Genomic DNA, 12,413 nt, shown 5'->3' with positions numbered 1-12,413 from the left:
ACTTTTAGAGTTTCTTTTAAAGCAACCCAAACCTCAAGACATCTGAAAATGCACTGGGGTTTGTGTTCATTGGGGGGCAGGCCAGCAGCCATGGCCCTACCCCTTCCAAAGGCGAACCAACTGAGGAGTCAGCACAGGTCAAGGATAATGCAGCTTGGAAATGGAAGCACAAATGGGTCCTTACAACTAATCTGCTGTGCCACCCTCGCACTGCCTCATCCCTTCCTTGAGAGATAGAGCCGATTTGTTGTTGAGCTGACAGGGGTACAGTGGGTGTATGGCTTTGGTGACACGGGTAAAAGGCTGCTTCTAGAAAAACTAGGAGCAGCGAGGATTTGCCAGGTAAATCCAGCTCCCAAATCTGGGGGAATGAGTGTGTTCTCATCCTTCGAGGAGCAGAGCCAGCAGCGTAGACCACTGCTGCAGGCCTTCTGCCAGTAGCACCACAGCTGCTTTTAGATAGAACACCATCTGCTAGCCCTGAGCCAGCTTTCGATCTTCTACAGCCTCCACACTGCTCTAATGCAGTGGAAAACAGCCTGCAGATGCAGAGTGAAAATTGAGTCAAAATTATTGTAAGGGATTAAAATATTAGGGCACTGTTGTTTGTGCCAGCTCTAATGCTCCCCATGGAAAACAGCAGAAAAAGCTTCATTTGATCAAATTGAAAATGGTGATCAGGTTGTCAGGATTTTAGCTTAGTGTGTCTTATGTAAGTGCTCCTGTATGTCAGAGCAAATCTCCATGGAAAGCTGTTCTGTGTAGGGGTGTGAGGTGTCAAAAACACAGAGGTAAAAGACAGCTTAGTAAAATTAATTATTTACACATAGGCTAAAAATTGTGAGAGGTTCTAAGATCTGAAGGCTGTTAGATGTTGTAGTTTGAAATATTCAGTGAGAGCAGGATGACTAAAGCAGAGCTGGAAAATACTGGAGGGTCACATGAGGGCTAAAAATACTCACGCTATGACAGGGAAAATAACCAGGGCAGAATGAACTATTTGTGCATGAATGCTTTATATATAATGTGTCACTGAAGAGCCAGTTGCACAAGAAAAATACTGTTTTTCTTTAGGGAAATGGTATATCCTACTGTGGCAGATGTGCTGTAAATTAATTTTGAGGGATAAGAATACTCCACAAATCCAGTCTTTCTTTCAACAGCTAGTGATCAGTTAGGACTCCTGGGAGCTTAGAGAATTCCTCCTAATGCTTTTCTTTACTTTCCATCAAAACATGATACGTTTTTCCCCACGTTGGCAGGTAGCTGGTATTAGTGGTGGTAGCTTCTGTTTGTAGTGGCATGGTGCTCCAGGACATCATGGCAGAGATGGAGATGGGAAGAGCCTTAGGGCAGTGAACTGAAATCGCTTTTGTGCCTAGTTCATATGAGGCCAAGTAATTGTACTAGCCGATGGGAACAGCCTGTGCAGTGACAGTGCCTGGGAAGTAGAAAGGGGCTCAGCCTTCATACAGACACACCTCCTCTACCAGCATGAGGAGGCTTTAGTTTTTAAACCCACCAGACCTGAGAATTTAGACCACAAAGAAATGCTGCTTGCAGTGCAGGAGCCAGGGTCATCTTCCTAGAAAGAATACTGTGTTTGAAAAACAGTGGTGGAAATTGCAGTCTTTTCAGGGTACTGTGGATGTGGTTTGAATGTGTTGCACGATCTTTCATATTGCAATGTTTCTTTGCATATTTCTTTCAGATTTTCTTTTTGAGGCTGCTTTCTCCTTGTAGCTCAGCAGGCAGTTGGACTTTAGAAAATGCATGTTTTCAAAAGCATTTCAAATTTTAAATTGCATTCTTCTGTTAAGCCTATGTGGAATGGTTTCATCAATTGAAGATGAATGTTTGCATGTTTACAGATGTTTCTAGAGAAAATAGGGGTTTCAGTTGAGAAAAATTAAAAGCTGCCATTATAATTTTGGTTATTTTCATAGAACCATAGAATAGTTAGGGTTGGAAAAGACCTTCAGATCATCAAGTTCTAACACCCCTGCCATGGGCAGGGACACCTCACACTAAACCATATCACCCAACGCTCTGTCCAGCGTGGCCTTGAACACCACCAGGAATGGAGCCTTCACAACTTCCCTGGGCAACCCATTCCAGTGCCTCAACACCCTTACAGAAAAGAATTTCCTCCTTATATCCAATCTAAACTTCCCCTGTTTAAGTTTGAACCCGTTACCCCTTGTCCTGTCACTGCAGTCCCTAATGAAGAGTCCCTCCCCAGCATCCCTATAGGCCCCCTTCAGATACTGGAAGGCTGCTATGAGGTCTCCATGCAGCCTTCTCCAGGCTGAACAGCCCCAACTTCCTCAGCCTGTCTTCATACGGGAGGTGCTCCAGTCCCCTGATCATCCTCGTGGCCCTTCTCTGGACTTGTTCCAACAGTTCCAAATCCTTTTTATGTTGAGGAACACCCGAACTGCACACAATACTCCAAGTGAGGTCCACTGTTTTAAATTGCAGAAGTGGGTATCTTTTTGTAAAACCCAGTCTTTAGCAAAGAATTGTGAAGCTGAAACTATGTGGGCATATACTTGATTATGATGGACTGACTAGTGATTGTTTCTGGAGCACCACAGATAGAAACCTGTAATGCATTTCAAAGCTGGTTCATCTAATTTATATCAGTACAAGAACAAATTATTTTGTCTTTCAACTGTGAATGTATTTTTCCCATCTCTGGTAGTGTTATATGGGCAAAATGTTATGTACAAAAAGTTATCCAGGTGCTAATTGAAGCGGTTATTTACAAAACCTTCTAATTGGACCCTGCATTGATGTAAAATCGGAACATGCAGTAGCAGAGTTCTCACAGAACAGTGGAAGTGGGACGGCAGCCTCTGAGATCGCCGAGGCCAACCACTCTGCTCAAAGCAAGGTCACCTAAATCCAGTTGCCCAGGACCATATCCAGTCAAGTTTTGAGTATCTCCAAGGATGGAGACCCCCCCAATCCCTCTGGACTTGTTTCAGTATTTGATCAGAGTGAGAAAGCTTGTTCTTATGTTTCAATGGAATTTATTGTATTTCAATTTTGTGCCCATTGCCTTTTGCTCTTTAATAGGGACCACTGAAAAGAGCCTGTCCTCATCTTCTTTGCACCCTCCCTTCAGATATGGATAAAATCCCCCAAAGCTTCTCTTGTCCAGGCTGAACAGACGCAGCTCTCTCAGCTGTTCCATATATGTGAGGTGCTCCTATCCCTCAGTCATCTTCATGGCCTTTTGTTGAACTCTTTCCAGTATGCCCATGTCTCTCTTCTACTGGACCCAGCACTCCAGATGTGCCTCCTCAGTGCTGAGTAGAGGGGGACAGTCACCTCCCTCAACCTGATAGCAGTGCTCTTCCCAGTGAAGCCCAGGAGGCTGTCAGCTGCCTTTGCTGCAGGGGTGCTTAGCTCATGCTTAACTTGGTGTCCACGAGGACCCCTAAGTCCCTTTCTGCCGCACTGCTTTCCAGGCTGTTGGCTGCCAGCATGTTCTGGGGCATGGGTGTGTTCCCCTCTGTGGCAGGGCTCCACACTTCTTTTTGAACAACAACAGCAAGCTTGAAAATGAATTGGTAATGGGTCATGTTTATGGTGCTGATTGCAATGTATGTCTCTTAGTGGTCAGTGAAGAGCTGTTTACCAGGTATTTTCAATGTAAAATATTTGTATAAAATGTTGTGCTTTGTCAAAATACGTAAATGGGTTATATATAAATATTTTCATAGAAGATATGATATTGGACAGAATTAAAACTACGCAGATTATATAGCCCCTCTGAGCAATGCATGAGGAGTTATTCCACAATTGCAGTAATTGACTGCAAAGACATTGTGGTGCTTGATAGCAAAGTCATTAAGTCTACCAAGATCTTTCATCTCCGTTTAGATATCTGGCTGTCTCAAGCACTTTGCACTACTCTGCCAAACAGGATCCTTTAATTCTTTTATGAAATTAAGCTTCTGTTAGAATGGGAGGCTTACCTCTGAGCTGATTCTAAAACTGATGTTTCAGAATAAATGTGCAGTAAAGCTGCTTTTTTTTTATTTCCTCCAGGAAATTTTAGATTAGAAATCCCAAGGCATCCTCTGTTGCAATTAAGTTCTATCCAGCTGTTGCTGATACAGTCTGAAATGCTCAGGTTAGCTGGTTTAAATCTGGTACTGAAATGCGGATGTTGTGTTCATTTAAGGGCTGATCCTGAGCAGCGGAACAAAAGTCAACTTCTTTGATTTGTCTGGACATAATAAAGCTTAGTAACAATTTGGTTTAGAAATTCGAAAGGCTTTGTTGTTTTCAAAGAAAGGCAGAATGTAATTCAGTGTATTGGTGCTATCCAGCCCTCCCTGTCTGCAGACAGTGGTGATGTGCGCTTTCTCAGCACACGCTGGGGGGCGGGCACCTCAGCTGCAAATAAGAGAGAATACCTAGGGATTAAATGTTTGTGCCTACTTTGTCCTTAACTTTCTCTGCAGGTTAAAAAGAGGTGTGTACTTAATGATATGGCTTTCTGAGATCAGAACCCAAACCTTCAAAGAGCTTGCTTGCTTCACAGGACTATTGAGCATGAAAGGGAGCAACAAGCCATGGCTGCACAATGTGCCTTGCCGTAGGTCTTGCACCATGACCCCCTGGTAGAAATGGTGAGGAGCTAAAAGGGTGGGGGATACTGCCCTAGAAAAGCTGAACAGCTCTTCTATGCTTGTGTGGAGGTGCTTGCTGCCTAGGCAAAGTCCAGTGCTGCCTTCAGGTAGAGGAAGGGTAGTTGGTATAGGCGGAGATGCACTGACCAGCCAGGGTTTCACATCTGAAGGTCCATAGCTTGTTTTTTAACATTTAATATTCAGTTGTTATCCTGAACTGCACCTTGTAGGTGTAGAATACAATAGTAAGTGTTAGTACCTTGGTTTAGTATACATATATATCGAATGATGTATAGGTAACTGTTGCAGTTGCACGTTACAAGTAGTAATTAAATAACTTGAGACTAAACTAGAATGCTGTAGTCAGAGTGATTATTTTGTGTGTGTGTTTATCATGCATATTTTGACACCAGGTTTTTTTTCTGTTCATTTGCTAATCCAAATGCAAATTACTTTCCTGGCTTTGAGAGTTTCTTAATCCTGCTGTGAAGCAACTGATTTTTAGTTAGTCAAAATCTGGACTGAACCTGGAAAGTGTTGAAGGCAGGGTGCTAAAGTTTATGAAATGGCCTAAAGAAAAATATAGCAGCAAAATATCTTGACATTTTTAATGTTTTTTTCCGCAAATTAACTTTGCTGATCTAAGTATGATGTGAAAAGCAGTTTAATTTCAGGTATATACACAACATCGAATTTTCCTAATTTCCTAATAGTACAGCAAGTCCATGTACTGCATCTGAAATCTGCTAGAAGTGAGTTTGTGTGTGCAATTAGGCATGGAAACTATTGGAGTCATGAATTCCTTAAAAAAAAAGTGTCTTGCATTGAAGAACATGGAAAAGGAGGATGGGTATCTTGCATAGAAACGTTTGCTCATGCTAACTGAATTATCAAATTGATTTTGTGTTCCGTTGGCATTAGATGACCCAGTTAATATAGAATTATCCTTAAAGGCAGGAGAAGATGCTTGTTACAGAGAGAGGGCTGTGACTAAATCAGGAAAGCTCAAGTGAGCTTGATTAAATAACCCATTGCTGCTCTCTTTTGCCATCACTTTTCAGCTCCTCCAAAGGATCACAGTACACAGTTCTAGGTCAGTGAGACGGTGTGAGTTCCACAGTTAAATAATATGGGCAGGCCCACAAGTTGTGTCTCTCCCTCTCTTTGCCTTTCCCTGCCTCCTTGTGATTTCTTCCTAGTAATGCCTTTGTAAAGCATTGGGTTTACAATAAATTGTTTTATTAAAATGTTGTCTGATGCTGTGGATACAATGTGGAAATGACAACTTAGAATGATTTGTAGCATGCTGTAAATCAAGTAATTGTGGGGGAGGAGCAGCTGGTGAGGTGTAGGGTGGAAGGTGACTGCTGAGAAAGCTGGGGCAAATCCCTCCGGAACTGGTGGCTTTCAAGCTAGAGCTCAGCTGGGAGTTGGGTGCTTGCTGGATTTGGGCTTTTTCCCACACCCTGTGTGTCCCTGGCTTCAGAGCCAATAGCATTCAATGGTGGAAGATGTCCATGGAGCCCATCAGCATGTCCGGACAATTGTACTTTGGTTTTTGTAAGAATCATAGAACGGCTTGAGTTGGAAAGGACCTTAAAGCTCATCCAGTTCCAGCCCCCCTGCCATGGGCAGGAACACCTCCCACTAGACCAGGTTGCTCCAAGCTACGTCCAATCTGGCCTTGAACAATTAGGAGATGGGGTATCCACAGCTTCTCTGGGCAACCTGTGCCAGTGCCTCACCACCTATACAGGAAATAATTTCTTCCTAATATCTAATCTAAATCTACCTTTTTTCAGGTTAGAGCCATTGAATAAAAAGTGATAAATGTGGGTGCTGCAGAGCATGACTTGTGATTCACATGCATGCTTTATAAATCAAAATAGGTTTGAGAGGGGGCTGGGTTTCTGTTCTGTCATTTTAACCCAAGCAGTTTTTGTACCAGATGTATGTCTACTGCATCTGAAATTTATTCCTAGTTGGAGGGGATTAGGAAGAGGCAGATTGCAGTGCTCATGGGAACCTAGGCAAGGTCAAGAGCAGTGGGTTAGGCACTTGTGTACCAGGGTTGAGCACTAAATCAAAAAGACAGTGACAAGGAGAGGAAAGATGGAGAGGCGGAGCAAAGCGCCAGGAGATGTGTGTGAGGTTCACATGAAGGCACTGGATATCCTTTCACACAACTGTTCCTCTGTTTGGGCATTTGTATGCCACAAGCATTGTGAAAAAGCATACCTGTAGGCATTTGTTACTTGCCACTTTTGCTAATAAAGATGTTGCTCCATATTCTAGCAGATTTGCAGTGCAAGTAATTAAAAACAAACACCAAAACCTAAGCAGATCAAAACTCATCTCTTGGTCACTATGGCAACCGTGAGTTCACTGATGGGTTTAATTTCTGCATGCTCTGTCTGAATTTCAATACCTATGTCTCAGGGATATTTTACATGTGAAAATGAGGCAACTGAGACACTCTAGCTGGGTTTTTCACGTCTATCTTTCTCCAGGGAAATTGAAGATAGGTATAGATATACAGTAAATACAGGGCAGGGGGAATGGTCTGTTAATGGTAGATTTTTTTTTTAAACCTGAAAGCTGCTGAGACCTATAAGGGAACTTGATATATGTTTGTTTATTTTGGTTTCAGGGTTATTTCACTCTCAGCAGCAAACTTAAACTGCTAGGAAATGTGTTTTTTCCTTTCTGTATAGCAGCACTGGGGCTTCCTCCACTGTCACCTTGAAGTGAGAGATTGAATGGCTGCCTGTAAAATGAATGCTCCTGTTTCAGTATCAGGTTAATAGGAATATATTTATCATGAAGAGAAATCTTAATTATTATTTATTGCATTTTTCAGGTGCTGCTAAATCCAGTCCAGCTTCTAAACCAGGATCAACACCTTCTCGCCCATCTTCAGCAAAAAAAGCTGCACCAAGCAGCTCAGCATCAAAATCAGATAAAGATTTGGAAACCCAAGTCATACAGCTCAGCGAACAGGTAAATTTGCTTTCGGCATAAGATTAGATACACTCAGTGTCACAGGCAGGCACGAAATATATTGCCCTCTGTTGAATGATGCTCTCCACAATTATACGGGGACAAAAGATTGAAACAGCTCAGCTGGGAAGGTAAAAAAATAAAAGTGATTTATTGTTAAAAATAACATCTGACAGAGACGCCTGGTGTTTGCCAGGATTTTCAAAAGGTCATTTTAGGAATGACAGGTGAGTCCTGCTGAAGTTATTAGATGTAGAAATGTATCTTTTCTTTCACTCAGATAGGAAAAGCCCCATAGCCTTTGCTCTTGTGTATTACAAATTTGAAATAAATCATCTCCATGTGTCATTGTGGAGAAAATAAGCCTGTTTATAATATCAATGTGTCAGAGATTTACAGCTAAATCAAGACTAGTTCATTGCACTCTGCTTTGTGCAAGGAAGGCATTAAGAACATAATAGGCCTTTTTAATTTAAAAATGTGATCTACTTTTGTCAGAATACTTAATAATATTGCAGAACACTATAATATAACTAATAAAGCTTCAGAATTTCTTTAATGTTAGAATGCAAGGGCTTAGATTTCATTTATGCTATGGAGCTTTACACCACTGTGTCATTCCTGTATCTGCACTGGGCTTGAATAAATGCATCTGGCTCAAGACTGTGATGTTGGAATGGTTTAAATGCCAGTAGTATAAATGAGGCCTGATCCCTGTATTTGTCCTGGATGAGGGAAAATGGAAAGGAAAAACCTCCCATTTTAGAGTCTGAGCTGCTTGGCAGCTTCATTCAGGAAGAAATCATTACTCTGGATCAAGTGTAATTTTCCACAATTAAGGGCGTTTCAGTTTCAGAGTTTCATTGAACCAAACAACAAAGATTTCAGTTTTTTGAGGCATCATTTTCAAATTCTTGGTTACTGTTGCTCACCAAAAGGTGGTAGATGGATAGCCACATCCCAAACACAGCATCCTGTGGATTCAGGGTGAAATTCTGAACAGCAGAGAACACAACAGGGGCCACCAGCCTTTCAAATAGGCTTTTGATTGTTGCTGTAACAAAAAAGTTTTGGAATGTTGCACAAGGAATGGATGTATATATGTTTCATGGAAGCTTTTTTTCTTTCTAATCAATGTAAGAGTGGAGTTGAAACGTCAGTTTGATGTACCTTAAACCATGACATTTGTACTCAGAAGTCAGAATGAGTTTGCTTCAGAAGGAAGGGTTGGTTTGGATCTGAACAACAGCAAAATATTTGATCTTTACTAAAATAGGCAGTCACTATCACATCCACTGCTAATGTATTCCTAACACATTCCACGTGTGAAAACCTTAAGCCCTATATACAAACAACCCAGAGGAAAACTGATGATTTCTCCCATCACCAAAGAGGAGAAGAAATTTTGTGGATTTGGAAAGTTGGTGTTTTAATAGCTAGTTTTTAAGAGACCTCTTCTAGCTAGAATGGTCTGGAAGGCTTTTTAATGCTGGCAGCCTTTGGGATCTCATTTCCCACTAATGGTTACTTGTGCACCCTGGGCATATAACAGGAGCTATAAAAACTATGCTGCAAGCAGCTCTGAGCCACGTTTTTCTGACCCCCAGTCTGAACATGCTGCAAGACAAATTGCCCATTTTTAACCACTCTCCAGCAACAGGGAGATGAGGGCAACAGCCACTTCTACCCAGTTGCTGTTTTGATTTTTACCAAGTTGCTGTCTTGATTATGAATAAGAAACATTGAATGGTGCCTGTGGGCTTCAAATTCCTATATGGCTGTAACAGACTCTTTGTTCAGCCCTTTCATGAATGGCAGCTAAGGGACAGTGAAACATCTGAACTCCCATGCAATTCGTAATGGAAAAATTTAAGTAGTGGGGATGTCTGTGCTAGTGAATTGAATGCTTCCAAAGAATGTCACTGTGCACTAAAGCTTGATTACCCATAGCATTAAAATACTAAAGTGGTTCCTGCTGTGGTTTTGGTCTGTGCCAACTAACAGTTTCCCAAAGAGTTTTTCTGAGTACAGCTGAGGAGATGACAAAGACCAGAGACCTTTATGTATGGAGAGGGGACATTTACATATGGAGAAGGGACATCTATGTATGGAGAATGGTCCTAAGAGCTGTTAACTGTGTGATAGCATGCAAATAGTTTCTGAAAACATCTCCAACTTGGTTGCATGTCTACAGGATGTGCTTAATCTTCAACCTGGTTCTGCAGCCCTGTGAGTTTCATACTACCAACAAGAGCAACCGGAGAAAAGACCAGTTAGTAAGAGCTGCTGCCTTTGCACCAGTTAACTGGATTGCAGAAAAGTACTTCTGGTCCAGAAACAGAGCATGGGAATCAACATGTACTGTTCCTTATATAGGATCAATTTTTTGGCACGTTCATAGAAGCAAAGCGTGGGGTGTGGATATGCTATGTGTCTGAAGAAAAACAAATTAATCCATCACAGACAGATATGTAACTGAAGAAAAACATATCTGCATTGGTTATGACAATATTTACTGTATACTTAGCTAATTAACTGTGTGCATATATGCATAGTTTAATGATTCCATTTCTTAAAGCGAAGTGAATGTGATAGAATGAAAACAGGAGAATGCCTTCATAGTACGTAAATCAGAAGTGGAGATAGTCTGAGCAATTAGCTGCCAATGTTTCAGCTGAAGTTCATTGTTTTCCCAAACTCTAGCAAGAACAGAGTAAAAGATCTGGAAGCAGTTACGTTCTTGTTCTGCTTGGATGCAGGCATTGCTCTCAACGAATATGCTGCTACAGATCCAGAAGACATGTCTTAAACGTGAGGTCTTCATCTATAGGCCAAAATGTTGTAAACTCTTGTTCCATTTTGCTATTCCTACTTTCATGAAGAAATGGTTAATTTTAAGGTGACTGGTTGTTGCATAGATTCAAACTGCTAAGGGAAGATTTGGGTGTCACACTCAGGCGACCTGTCAGAAATGGGTCAGTGCATGAATTTGATGTTCTGAGATCCTGTCCTGATAACAGGTTAGTTCTGCTGTCTGACACCTCTGAGAGTGCAATCAAAGGTCAGAAAAAGGCTTTGCCAGCTCAGCAGTTATGGAGAAGTGAACTGATAGGATTTAGTAGGCTGTCAAAGCATTGTTTGAACCCTGCTGGTATTTTCACTAGTGAAGGAAATAAATTAGCTTGCAGTAAAACAGGCAACACAGAACATTCTATTAAATGGTATCAGTTCACTGAAATGTAGTCTGATGAGATTGAATTTGTTTAGCATGTTTTATTTAGAAAATCATTTGTATAATTGCAGGCCTCAAAATGTGGATGTTAATTTGGCTGTAATTTGGATGTGATTGGGGTCAGTCTATTTACTGTAGACAGTTTCATCTGTGATTATTTCAGTTGGTTGTTACATTGCTGTCCCCTGAATTTGCAAGCCACTTACATTATCCTGATTGTGTGTACCCTGCTGGACAGTAATTTATCTATTATGCTCCCACAAAATTGTTCTTTAAATACGTGTAAATATATATGTATGTATAAAAAAATATTGCAACATCTTTCATGAATGATGAGGCTTCATTAACAGCTATGCTGCCCGTAAATGATCTGTGGCAGTCCTAGTGCTGAAATTGGGACTGACAGCATAGCTTAAAGACTTATGAGCAAGGCTGCAAAGAGAAAGTTACTTGGCATTTGAGAGAATCAGGTCATAATGTTCGTGGTGCAGCCAGTCACAGCCTCAGAGTATCAAAACATGGGTCTGTAACAGTATGGTAAGTGGGGGGCAGAAAAGAAGAGGTGAAAAAACAGCACAGCACTACTCACATTTGCAACTAGCGGACCTTTTAGTTTCCTAACTAGACTGTTTCCGTTAGTAAGCTTTTCTGCTAGATCTATTAGGTGAGGAGAATATTGTAGGTTTCTCAACAACTACACATTAATCCAGCAAAATAATGCAAGTACTGAGCTGGAAGTTTAATTAACTGCCATCACATGACACTTCTGGCAGCCTTGTTAGGAGACAGAATCATAGAATAGCTAGTAGCTCTGATCCCTGAACAGCTGCTTTGAGGTTTCAGTGAAAAAAAGGCACCAAGAAAACTGACCTTTAAGGATCAAGGTTAAGATGTATCTAAGAGGTGCAATGGGGGAGCCTGGTTTACTATTGTCTATTATGTAGGGTTCAATCTAGCACTTGAGGAAAAAAGTGACTTCATTTTAAGCTGTAATATTGAATATATGTTTAAGATTGTTCAGCACGCATAATTGTAGACTGAGTTATTTTGTCTTTAGTGCATCTCAGCTGATGCATCACGTCTTGGTTCATCTGCAGGTACATTCATTAAAACTTGCACTTGAAGGAGTGGAGAAGGAAAGGGATTTCTACTTTGGCAAATTAAGGGAGATTGAACTTCTCTGCCAAGAACACGGGGGAGAGAATAATGACCTTGTGAATCGGCTAATGGAAGTCCTTTATGCTTCAGAAGAACATGTAAGTTCAAGCTTAATGCATTTTATTTAGACAAATTTCATAATTTATTGTCACAGTATTGAGTCATGTCCTATACTTTGGTGAGCAGAACTGTAGCAGCTGGATTTCCATACCCCATCCCCTGTAAAGGAAGTTTGCATTTGAAGCAACTGACTTTTCTACTTGGAGAAGGGATTCAGGAGGCTGGTTGCTTTTTGCTGCTTTCAGTGTAGATTTTGTATTCTAGGTTTGCTGAAGCTGATCTGAAAGAGGAGGGAGTGTGTCACAACTTTAAATTGG

At 41.2% G+C, this 12,413-nt stretch overlaps 1 protein-coding gene across 4 annotated transcripts in view; it reads left to right on the top strand.

Annotated features, from left to right (window-relative positions):
• MAPRE2 (microtubule associated protein RP/EB family member 2) overlaps positions 1-12,413 on the top strand; it is a 104,074-nt gene that overhangs the window by 83,289 nt on the left and 8,372 nt on the right. For all 4 annotated transcript variants that reach the window (XM_062633478.1, XM_062633475.1, XM_062633479.1 and 1 more), the window contains 2 exons: positions 7,507-7,646; positions 11,976-12,134. In XM_062633478.1, coding sequence (XP_062489462.1) covers positions 7,507-7,646; positions 11,976-12,134 — 299 coding nt within the window. The remainder of the gene's footprint in view (positions 1-7,506; positions 7,647-11,975; positions 12,135-12,413) is intronic.

Source organism: Pezoporus occidentalis, unplaced genomic scaffold (genome assembly GCF_034315485.1).
Source record: "Pezoporus occidentalis ecotype Australia unplaced genomic scaffold, CSIRO_AGI_Poc_V1 ctg4, whole genome shotgun sequence".
NCBI lineage: Eukaryota > Metazoa > Chordata > Aves > Psittaciformes > Psittacidae > Pezoporus > Pezoporus occidentalis.
The sequence above is the reverse complement of the archived record's forward strand: the minus strand, read 5'-3'. Positions and strand labels throughout refer to the sequence as shown.